The 11,882-nt window shown below is 52.6% G+C and overlaps 1 protein-coding gene across 2 annotated transcripts; it reads right to left on the reverse strand.

Annotated features, from left to right (window-relative positions):
* Nucleotides 1-2,347: 2,347 nt before the first annotated feature.
* IRF1 (interferon regulatory factor 1) lies at nt 2,348-11,882 on the reverse strand. 2 transcript variants are annotated; one of them, XM_059417540.1, is made up of 10 exons: nt 9,593-11,882; nt 8,424-8,515; nt 7,044-7,143; nt 6,058-6,234; nt 5,891-5,940; nt 5,651-5,783; nt 5,343-5,465; nt 4,882-4,931; nt 3,624-3,759; nt 2,348-3,330 (listed from the first exon to the last, which is right to left on the reverse strand). In XM_059417540.1, exons 2-10 carry the CDS (start codon nt 8,508-8,510, stop codon nt 3,218-3,220), a joined length of 969 nt encoding a protein of 322 aa, XP_059273523.1. In that variant the 5' UTR covers nt 8,511-8,515; nt 9,593-11,882; the 3' UTR covers nt 2,348-3,217. The 2 variants fall into 2 exon arrangements, with proteins under 2 accessions (XP_059273523.1, XP_059273524.1); XM_059417541.1 differs by lacking the exon at nt 9,593-11,882 and adding an exon at nt 9,316-9,557.

The following is an 11,882-nucleotide window of genomic DNA, read 5'->3' on the forward strand; positions in this document are numbered from 1 at the left end:
GATAGGTTAGGCATGGCCCAGCCCCCACAGCCAGCCAGGGTTCACTTCCAGAGGAAAGGACTCCACCTCTAACCAGGCCCAGGACTTTCCCTTGTCTTCGGCAGTCCCTGCCTAAAACCTCCAGAGATCTGAGGAAGCTCTTATCTTGCACACAGCCCGCTGACAGATGTTGAAGAATGATATATATCAAGAAGGTATAGTTTGTATCTGTCTTCCCTGAAGATTTTCTGCCTCCTTGACCCTCTCTGTGGGCAGCTAACATATTAGTCTCTTTTTCTTCCTATTATCAAGTGAGCTAAATGAATAAACCAACCCAGTTAAAGTGATACCTTTGGACTAAGGCATTGAAATGCCTATGACTAACCAGAAATATCCCCGAATGTCCATAGATTTAACAGGAGTTCTAGCTGGTATGACCATGCCCCAATTTGCCACTTTACCCCAATGGAAAGTGGTCTTAATGACAATGTTATCACAACTCCAACAAAACAGATCTTTCATTGACCTCTTAGATTCTTTAGTCAAGACTTTCCACCATTAGTGCTTAGGCCAAAACTCTTGGGAATAAGCCACACAAGCTTTAAGAGACCCCAAGAATGACCTTAAACTATTATGACCAAATTTGGCTCCCATTATATTGATGTTGCTTTGTTCAGCCACTGACTGGCTCATAAGTTAGTGTCAGATGCTGTCACAGGTACTTTCTCCCCATCAGGCCTGGGCCAAGGTCCATGGCAGGGGGTGATGGGACAGATTGGAAGGTCTGGTTTTATCCCACACTGCTTCTCCAGGCCTGGTCCCCAGAACCCAGCTGCCTTGTGATGGGAGCAAGTAGTGTTTGGGAGTTCCTCCCCAGACATATCAGGGAGTTCTCAACTTTTTAGGACTCCTCAGATTAAGAGCTAGAAAATGTCAGGACTTTGCCTTGGCTTTGGAGACTGGAGGCCACCTGCTACTTACAAGCATGACAAGATCAAGCAACAATACTTTCTGAGCTTGGCAGAATATATCAGACTGATCCTTGCCCATTTTCTAGGTTTTTCATCATTTTCTCACTCAGCCTTTCCTTCCCCACCAGGGGTCCATACTCCTTCCAGAGGGCTGGGCCCAGGAAGGGGATCTAAGTCCAAGCAATTTCTGAGACTAAGACTGGGGAGAAGTGTCCCAGGGCTTGGTTTCCCTGAGTAACCCCCTTACTGCCATGACCTCACTCCCTAGATGATGCTAGTGCTATCAGCTGATTTCCCTTGGCCAGCCTGCCTGCTGCTGGATACTGTTTATGCCTCAGGGCCAGGGACCGGGGTGGGGAGACATGAAAAAAGCCCATATCCAGAACTTGCCCTCAGTCATTCCTTTAACTAGGCCTTATCTGAGGGGAGTACTGCCATATGGTAGTGGTTCCCAACCTGTGGTTTTCAGAAACATACTCCTTCACAGAGATTTTGTGTGCCTAAACTCAGCCAGAACCCTGAGAAGAAACGAAGGAAACCTGCTTCATGTGAGGTTATCCAAGATTTTCCTAACACTTTTGTGCACAGACCTGTCATATAGTATACTGTAGGGCTTGTATTCAGCACCAGTGTAGCTATTGCTGGCCATCAAAATAGCAAAATACTCTTGAATTGGCAGGTAAATAGCCCCAAGTCCGTCCCTAGTGTCCACCAGCCACCCCAGCTCTGCTTCTCAGATTTGTCCCCAATCCAGTATCTATCTGTACTGTCCAATGTGGTAGCCATTGTCCACCTGGGGCTATTTGCATTTTAATTAAGAATTCAGTTGCTCCATTGCACTGGCCATATTTCCAGCACTCAGTTGACATATGTGACTTTGCCACTGCCTACTATAGTGGACAGTGTAGAGAAAGGACATGTCCAGAACTAGATCAGTAATGCCTAGCACAACGGGCCTCCGGAACCAGTTTTGGGCTGGTGTCTGTGGTGGTTGTCCATGACCAGGCCAGTACCGGGTGTTAACTTTTTTGAAGTAGCATCTGAATACACTTGGATTTGAGTTTAGTAGGACATAAAGTTTATGGCAAGGTACTCAGAACTCAAAACCTAACACTCTCTAGGCTTTGGAGCCCCAGTTCAACTCACAGCCTGGCTATAAAGCCAAGGGCAAGTGACTGCATCTATAGACTGCATCTATATGAGCATGTCTGTATGCTAGGATTGCCCCCTCTTCCTGTCACCTTCTCTGTGAACATAACTCAAGGTTTCTGCAATAGGTGCGTGTCACTGCTCACCCCGAGTCAGGTGCAGGCAGGATGCCCAGAATGAGTTCTTCAGAATGTCACTATCAAAAGTAAAACCATCTGCAGTTTATCTCTAAATAAAAGGCCACACCCTTTATAAACAATTAACTTTTTATAAAAAGACAAATGTACATATTTACACACATGTATGTATGTGGTCACACATGATTTAGTGATAGATGGTATTTCCAATTTTTAAAATCACACCAAGGCGCTCACACTTCCCTCCCAGGGCCTGCTGAGGGCTGCTGGGGCCTGCCTGAGGGGGGCAGGTGGGCGCAGGGCAAGGCACGATATAAATAAATGCAAGGCTGAGAGCTTGGGGGAGTCGTTAGTGTACACCTTGATCAGGAAAGTGGCAAGGTCCACCAGAAAAAGTGCCATTTTTTTTCCCAAGCCCCTCAGCCCGAATAGGACAGAGCTCCTCTGAGGCTGAGGGAGCACTGTCCTACAGGGTCCCGTTTTCCTTCACATTTCGCTGGCTTTGGAACAGTCCCTAGGGCTCAGCTGGGAAGGGAGGGGGGTTCTTTGGGAACAGGATTCACTTAGTGCAATCGTCTCTTAGTGCAGAGTCAGCCCTGGGGTCAGCGCTGTGTTTTTCTGAGGTCACTGGTCTGTTCCCTTGGGCCACCTCAGTGACAGTGAGACCCTCTCTCAGCAGCTGGGCTTAGAGGGAAAAGCTGGAGGCTGACTCCTCTCTGAGACCTCCACCTGACACGTCCTTCTCAGAACCCCATCTTCCCAGGAGCCAGGGCCAGCTTTACCCCGCAAGATAAGCCCAGACCATGGCATGACTGACTGCAAGAGGTCACTATCCTAAGGAGGGAGGCCCCATCCCTGCTCAGCAGTGGAGTAACACTCTGCCATGTCAAGGAGCCCACAGGAGTCCTGTTTCTCTGCATCACAGCTACCGTGATGCCAGGTCCTGCTTGCCTAGGGGAGTAAAAGGGGGCTGGGGCCCAGCTACGGCGCACAAGGAATGGCCTGGATAGAGGGCAGCCTGACTGGGGGCAACAGGCCCTCCAGCCAGTTGGGGTCCATGGTCTTCAGATCTGAAGATATCAGTCCAATATACCCTAGAAGATGTGAAGAAGGCTGTATGAGGATGGAGGATGAAGACAAGTGTGTTCTCCCGCCCCCTCAGCCTATCCCGGCCACAGACACAGCTGCCTCTACTGTCCACCCACAGCAGTAAGCCCCCCTCATCTTTAGGCAAATATAAGTACTTGGGAGCAGCAGCCAATTCACAAGAAGCGTTTAAGAAAGGTGGTTTGCCTCTGCTGCTCCCTGGCCCAGTCCCCCACCTTTTTCCCACCCCCTGCAAACTTCTCCCTTATTGGAGAAATCCTTAGCTCCAGGGACTTCTTACCTCCAGGGCTGTCAACTTCTGGCTCCTCCTTGCAGCTGAAGTCTCCATAGAGAGGGGTGGGCTGGGCCCCGGGTTCATTGAGCAGGTACCCCTTCCCATCCACGTTTGTTGGCTGCCACCCCGTCTGCTCCAAGAGCTATGGACAGAGGAGCAAGAAGCCATCAGCTTACATCCAGTGCAGACTCATCCTCTGGCCCTGCCTTCAGTGAGCCAAAGCTTCCCTGCCAGTCTCATACCCTTGGCCCTTTGCACATTCTCAGGTGGATGAAGTTGTGGAATGAGGCTAGGAAGAGGCCTGGGAAGGGAGGGTCTGCCCTGGACTCCCACTCCCACATTTACCCTCTGGCACAGAATCTCCAAGACTTTCCCCCTCAACTGGGGGAGAAGGACATACCAATTGGGAATGTGGCTTAATGCAATGGGCAGCATCATGACTCAAGAAAAGATGTCTAGAAAACCTGGAGATAAAGAGCTACAGCTATGTTTCAAGTTTTCTATGCCGATGAAACAGAGCCTGGGTATAACTACTGCAAAAATGTTTTTATATTCACTTTTAAAACTGAAGGAAAAAAAAAATAAAGAAAGAAAGAAAAAAGCCCTGGAGAATAATTTGCTTTAAAAAAAAAAAAGAAAAAGGGAATAAACCCCATCAGATTACAGATCCCAAAGGCTGATTATGAAAACCTAACGTGGGCGCCTGGGTGGCTCAGTGGGTTAAGCCGCTGCCTTCGGCTCAGGTCATGATCTCAGGGTCCTGGGATCGAGTCCCGCATCGGGCTCTCTGCTCAGCGGAGAGCCTGCTTCCCTCTCTCTCTCTCTGCCTGCCTCTCCATCTACTTGTGATTTCTCTCTGTCAAATAAATAAAAAAAAAACTTTAAAAAAAAAAAAAAAAAAAAAAAAAAAATGAAAACCTAACGTGCACTCCCTAACCAGCGGGGCAGCAGGCCTGGGGTGTGCTGGGGCAGAGGATGCAGGCCAGGGACCTGGTGCAGAGAGTGGCTGACTCAGCACTCTTTCAGGCTCTGGAGCTTTGCTCCTGGGCAGCTGGTCAGAGAGCATGCCTCCCTCCTATCCTCACTTCCACGGTGTCTCTCCCAGTAGCCAAGGAGGGCACCATAGGTGGGACACCTGTGGGACTATGCAAGCAGTCCAGTCACAGGAGCCGCTGCCTATGCCCTCTGATTTGTAGGCTCTGAGTGGCTTTCTCTTTCCTAAGCAGCCACTTTGAAAGAGTGCCCAGGGAAGAGTGGGCTTTACCTTCATGATGTCCTCAGTTAATTTCCCTTCTTCATCCTCATCAGTTGTGGCTGTGGGTGGGAAGAGCAGAGAGAATGGCTCAGCCCTGCAGCTCGGGCACCACCAGTGCCCTCACCTTTCATGCACGCACACACACTGGCCTCCCAGCAGACATCTGCGACCACAGAGATGCCAGAACAGGACACAGTCCTAGTGACTCAGCCTCCCGAACCTCGAAGCCACACCTCTTCCCACCCTCCCCCCCTGCTTCCTTCCTCACCCTCAGAGACTGGGCTGCAGAGGAGGCAGGAAAACTAGCCATCAGAGACCAAAGTGCAGCCCCCAACTACCTCTCTCTTTTCTCCAGCACAGTCAGCTCCGTCAGTGCCTGGTGGAGTTCTGAGCATCCATCCTCTCTCCCTCAGGGAACCCTTCCCAGGACCCAAACAAGAGGCAGGCAGGCAGCCCTCAAAAGCACATACCTTCTGAAGTGGAGGGCATGGGTGACACCTGGAAGTTGTAGGGGTCACTGGTGCTATCCGGCACAATTTCCACTGGGATGTGCCAGTCAGGGAGCGTACTAGTAACGGCACATGGGGACAGTGCTGAAGAACAGGAGAAACTGCAGGTCAGAACTGTGGGCTTTCTCAGTTTGCAGGACACCCAGCAGCCCTGGCCCTGCTGCCTGCTCCAACTGGCTACTGTCCTCAAGCACAATGCCCCCTAGACCCAAGAGAAGGAGCCATCCCCATGACCTATGTGCTCTCATGCCAGAACCAGCCCAGCTCACCTGGAGTTAGGTCCCGCTCAACCTCCAAATCCTGCCCTATGTAGCCCTGGGCGGTGTAGCTGCTGTGGTCATCGGGCAGGGTGGAGCTGCTGAGTGCGTCGGAGAAGGTATCAGGACTGGAGTCACCACATGGCTGCAAAGGGAGGGAGGCACTCAGGCCTAGGCTTGCTGTGGCATTTCTTCCCCTGCCCACTCTGACTCCCAGGAGACCAAAGACTAGCAGCTTAGGACCACACTCACCTTCCTCTTGGCCTTGCTCTTAGCATCTCGGCTGGACTTGGACTTCCTCTCTGTGAAGTAGATAGGCTGTCAGTCTTGGGACAGGCACATCAGCCCCAGCAGCCCTTCTCACCTCCTCCCTACCCCCCTCCCTAATTGTTACCCAAAGACCCAGAGCTCTTGGTTACCTTTCCTCTGGTTCTTGGTGAGGGGCGGGAGCATTCGGTAGACCCGCACGGCTGAGCTGCCCTTGTTCCTGCTCTGGTCCTTCACTTCCTCAATGTCTGGCAGGGAGTTCATGGCACAGCGAAAGTTGGCCTTCCATGTCTTGGGATCTGGCTCCTTTTCCCCTGCTTTGTATCGGCCTAGTGGGCAGAAGAGGGAAGAGGACTATCAGGGCCATAGGTGGGGATCTTCAGCTGCCCCCTGGCTTGGGAGGGGGAAGACAAGAGTAGCCCTGAGCTGTCATACTGCCAGAGACCCACACTGGCCAAACAGCCAGTATTCCTGAGTGACCATCTGCAGGCCTCAGGAGTTCTCAAATGCCCAGGCTCAGCTCAGACACATTCAGCAGGCCTCTCCAAAGGGCCCAGCCAGAAGCACTAGAGGGCCCATATGTCCTAAAGTGCTGTACTGGTGCTATAACATGACCAGTCTCCTTGCTTGGGCTGTCAGCAGTCAGAGAGCAAGTAGGGACTAGGGTTTATCTGATATTTCCAAACACAGGAGTGGACAAAGAGCAGGCATCAAAGAACAGTTCCTGATAGGCATGTTGACTGATCTGAGATGGACCAAGAGCCCCAACCCTCAAGGATAAAAGGAGGCTGCTAACTCTATGGGCCTTGGGTCAGGACCTTGGTGATCATCAAGAAAATGAAAGACCTGGGTCTCTTTCAGTATCCCAGCTCACAAGTGCTTGTGCCAGGGGGAGCTTTCAACCAGCCACGAACTCCTTGAAATCATACTAAGATATTGACTTCACAAGTTCCTTTAAGAACTTGGTGAAATGATGGACCTCTTCCCCCCAGAAATACAAGTCCGCCCCCTCCTTACCCCCAATTCTGTACACAGTCTCGGGAACTCAGAGACCCCAACAAAGAACCTCTGTGTTAACAGAAGTGACTCCCCTTGTCTCTTCCCTGGACCCTTCAGGGCTGGAGACCAGGGCACACACCTGTGTGAATGGCCCAGCTTCGGAACAGACAGGCATCCTTGTTAATGTCCCAGCCATGTTTGGCAGCATGCTTCCATGGAATCTGGAAGATCATCTCCTCCTGAACGGCACACACACACACATATATACAAGGCTGTGTCATCTCAGAGGCCACAGGCTTTTTGCATGAGTCTGCCCAGCCCCCCAAGTCTGGGAAAAGTTTGACTTCCCCTTTTCACCCTGACATCTGGCTTGGGTTGACCCATCCTGAGAATGGCTTAAACAGACAACTGTATAGCTCTCGATCTCTCAGTAGGGACTCTGGGTTCTGAAGAGCTATGGCAACATCAGCTCAGCAAAGGTCTTCCTCTGCATGTTACAGATGTGTGGGACACACACAGAGCACGTTGGGATGCTCTCTGGCTTTCAGCACCAACATGGAAGAGAGGGCTCCATCCATCATACAGGACTGCTTAGGACACCTGGGGCCACTGGCTCCTACACAGGGGGTCCTGGCCATATACCTGAGGGAGCCCTCTGCCAGTCTTCGATGCTGACTACCTGTCTGACACTGGCACTGTCACAATACCTCTTGGTCCCTCACTGGTCTCTGTGAAATGAGAAATCACAGTGACAAATATAAAGAATAAGCCCCACTTTTGTTATGATGGTGGTTAACACTATGGATTTTTGAGTGTGACTATTCAGGTTCAAATCTTGGCTTTATCACTTCTTCTGTGAACTCACTGTCTACCTTTCAGTGCCTCAGTTCCCTTATGTGAAAATGGAGACACTAATAGGATCTACTTCACAGGGCTACTGTGAGGACTCAGTGATGCAATATAAGTGAAAGACTTAGCACAGTGTCACACTTGCTTGTAGGGAGTGTACCCTAAGCATGAACTATCGTTATTAATATTATTATTACTACTAAGTCTGCAGGGTCTGTGTTGCCGTTTGTGCACCAGCATAAGGTTTCCTGGGCCTGGGCCAATGGTGCAAGGTTAATTTTTGGGTCTGCTGCTGAACCAGCCATTCTTCTTGTCACTAGTGCCCACTTCTCTGTCTCCTAGCTTCCGGGAACCCTGTAGGATGCTGTGTGTTTGTAGTCTCCCTCAGAAGAGATCAGAACTTCTGACTCTGCAGATGCTGGGAGGGTCCTGCTGCTAGAAACTGTCAGTGCCCTCAGGTGAGTGCCTCCTCCACTCCGAAAAAGGAAGGCAGAAGTTGCTTAAGTGCAGTCCAAGGCTGGGTCTTGCATCCCCCCTGCACGCAGGACCCACTGGGAAGCACATCTGCCTCCTCCCCATCACTTCCCTTTTTGAGCTGTATCTGAACCCTTGGTCCCCCAAAGAACATGTGTTAAAATAGCAGCAGAAAAACCCAAAAGGTTACACTCACTTTATTGATCCAGATCAGCCCTGGGATCTGGTTGGAATTAATCTGCATCTCTAGCCAGGGTCTCATGCGCATCCGAGTGATGGGCATGTTGGCTGTAAAGAGAAAACAGAGGCTCGGGTTTGGAGTCTGTAGAGCAGCCCCTTAGGCACTACTTGCCGGCCATCTATCACCACCCCTACCACCACCACCCCCCCACCCCTCCAAGGTCATTCAGTTACTTTCCTATGCCTTCCACCAAGTACCAAGTACTACAATCATGGGGGAAGGGGCTTTCACCGTTATAAAACTGCCCTCTAAATATTTTCAACATCTTGGGCAAAAACACTTAAGCCCCTTCCCCCACACTCCTCTAAACACTCTTGGGAGGAGACAGGAATGCAAGTGATAGTTTCAGGATTTATGTGCAGGAAAAACAGATAAAATACACAGATATCTTAATACCAGAACTTTCCTCCCAAATTTAAATCCTTTGGGAAGGGAGAGGCTCCTTTTGGTTGATGCCAATAAATTCCCCTACTTGAGTTTCTGCCACTACCACTAGCTGTGCACCTTCCCTAGTGGCAGGCAGTCACCCCGCACTCTACCCGTCACCCCCACCCCACCCCCATCTAATCTACGCTGCTCCAGACAAGGTACCCCTCCGGCCCTGCTCCTTTCCTCCGCTTGGTAGCCAAAGGAACACCTGTGGCGCCTCTTCCAAAGCCCCAGCAGGTCCGCCAGCCATCCAGGGCATCAAGCCCCAGCCCCCAACACCTGCACATACGACCAGAAACCTAAGGCCTGGGCGCAGAGCTGGGACCGCGGAAAGCCCGCGCGAGGGGCACCGGGCGCCCACGCGCGGACGTACACTCAAGTCCCCGGCACCGCTCACGGATGCGCGCGACAAACCTACCGAGCCACCCAGAAGGCCGGGTGGCTCCGCGCACAGAGATCTGCGACAGCGGCAGGGCGCCGGCAACCTCGGCTCGTGGGCGGTCCACGCCGCGCGGCCCGCCCTCCCCGCGCTGCCGCTCGCCGCTCCTCCAGCGCCCTCCCGAGACCGCGCGGGGGCCCAGGCAACGCCGCGCGCCCGCGACTCTCCCGGCTAGGGTTGCCGGCCCCCACTTCCTGGTGCCCTGCGCGCCTTTGTTCGACGCCACCGGTCCCCCCCGCAGCGAAGGCGGGCTCACCTCTGCAGCGGGCGCTATCCAGCGGCGGCGCCCGAAGGTCCTGGCGCGGCTGGGGCAGCTGTGTCCGCGCCGGGAGCGCAGTTCCGGGAGGTAGCGCGGGAAGGCAGAGGATGCCTGGGTCGAGGGGCCGTTGGGCACGGCTGGCCTTGGCTTGGCACAGCTCCTGCTGGCCTCTGCTCGACCGGGTTTAGGCGCACGTCCTGCCTCGACGAAGGAGTGGCGCGCTCTGCCGGGGCAGCGGCGCCGGCGAGAAATCTAAACACTTAGCGGGATTCCCCCAACCCAGGCCCGGCCCCGCCTCCTAAAGAGCCGCGAGGGCGCCTATTGGTCGGTGCCGCCCCATCATTTCGGGGAAATCAGGCTGTTGTAGAGCTAGCGGCGAAGGGGAAGTACAGGGCGGCTGCTCCTCCCCACCCCCTCCGGCCCGGCGCCGCCGCCCTGGGGCGACCGCGGGCCCGCCCCGTCCGCTCCCACTCCACCCCCACCCCAGCTAGCCCGGGAGAAAGCTGTCCTGGAAAGCCGAAGGCCCCCGGCCCGCAGTTACTCCCCTCACTCCGTATTCTCCCAGCCTGCTTGATCCTGTGGCCAACTCTTCACCCTCCTCTCCTGGGGGTGGGGGACTTCAGTCTTCTGAGCGCAGGTGAGGTGGTTACCCGGGCACCTGCCGTCCTCTTCAGGGTGAACTTACCGGGATTGAATCCCTGTAAACTAGCCTGGTTCCTCAAGCCTGCTCATGCTGTGCCGAGAAAGAAGGGCCTGGGCCCTCATACTCCCCCTTCTCGAGCGGTGACCCACCTCTAGGGCACTCTCCTCCATTGACGAAGTAAGGGAAAGCGTAATCTGCCTGGGGTGCTGCCTTGGGTCCTGCCTGGGGCTGCCGGAAGAGAGGAACGGTTGGTCGCTGTAGGTGCACCTGACATGGGACTGGGAACTTCAGTCTCCTCAAGTATAAAATAAGAAGCCCAATCTCGCTGGTTTACAGCGACGGAGAAATTATGTCTGTAAAACACCCTGCCGCACTTGGGGACAGCAGGTGCTCTCGGCTTTTGAGGTCCCTGCCCAGAGACTAACAATGGCAAAGAGGCACCTCCCCCTCTTGTGGGTCTACATCCTTGGAACTGCCATTCAGGGGACTTTAGGGAAAGGAAGGATTTCAGAGAAGCCTCGACTGTTGAGTTGGGGTAGGGCTTGGGTAGCCTTGTTCCTGCTAGCACTCCAGCCTTAGGCCACCTACACAGCCTCACATGGCCCTTGCATTGGGAGCTCCTTCTTAGCTGCATTGGTATTGCCTGGGGTCCTCAGCAGAGAGATTCTGGGCAGCATGGGGGAAATTGCTTAGGGATGGTCAAGGCCATGGATGTGGCCAAAGAGTTGAGGAACCCAGGTCCCAGGCTCTTGGGAAGGGCAACTACTTAACTCTTATGCTTTAAAATAGACCTTGCCCCACTTGTACTCCTAGAGACTGGACTGAGTGTTCATTTTCCATCCAGAACTCTGGCCCAGCATGTTCCTTCCTCACCTTCCCCAAAGCTGCTGACTCAGAAGTCAATTGCTCCCCTAGGCTGGGCTGGCCCTGTAATTCCCCTTACCCCGCTCTCCCTTCACAGCAGCAGCACCCAGTTGCAATGGTGCAGGCTATAAATAGACTCGTTGATGCAGCATTCCACCTGTCAGTCACTCTACTGACTCGCTCCCACAAAGGAAATGGATGGGTTAATCCAATTCTGGTGCACTAGAATCTGATGCTATGATAACATGAAGCTTGGTTCCCAAGACACCAGCAAGAATGGGTCAGAGCAGTTTCCCAGAGTGCAGTGGGTACAGTCACTTAGAGAGGCAAAAAGGCAGGAGGAACTGCAAGGAAGGAGCCTAGATGGCTGTTAAGAAAAATGGAAGACCCAGAAGCCCAGCAAGGCATAGAAGTGTTGGGGTGCTTTAAATGGAAGATGGAGTGGTAACCCACTACAGAAATCAAGACCTTTGGAGCCAGAAGAGCAGAAAGCAGGCATCTCCTGAGTTGTGAAGTCTGTTCTCTATGCAGCAAATGGATGCTTGTCCTGTCTCTAAGAACCTGATATAGTGAATGGAAAATTCAAAATGAGATCAGGGAAAGGAAGTTTGCACCTCATGTGTCTCATAAATTGATCAGAATGACCCTTTAAAGGCAATAGGAGCCTGTAAAAAGTGCTTTAAAACAAGAACTTTATTTTAATTCACAGATAATAATCTGTATCTGTATATCTTTCCATGTCATGGAGTGTACTTCTACAATACAATTTGTAATGGTATA

The sequence above is a fragment of the Mustela nigripes genome, chromosome 12 (genome assembly GCF_022355385.1).
Source record: "Mustela nigripes isolate SB6536 chromosome 12, MUSNIG.SB6536, whole genome shotgun sequence".
NCBI classification, from domain to species: Eukaryota; Metazoa; Chordata; class Mammalia; order Carnivora; family Mustelidae; genus Mustela; species Mustela nigripes.

Excerpts from the sequence above, each read along its gene's own strand:
- IRF1 (XM_059417540.1), bottom strand. The coding sequence starts at position 8,510 with ATGCCCATCACTCGGATGCGCATGAGACCCTGGCTAGAGATGCAGATT. Across the intron at positions 6,235-7,043 it reads AAGCTGGGCCATTCACACAG|GCCGATACAAAGCAGGGGAA; the intron begins GTGTGTGCCCTG and ends TCTGCCCACTAG. Across the intron at positions 5,941-6,057 it reads CACCAAGAACCAGAGGAAAG|AGAGGAAGTCCAAGTCCAGC; the intron begins GTAACCAAGAGC and ends TCTACTTCACAG.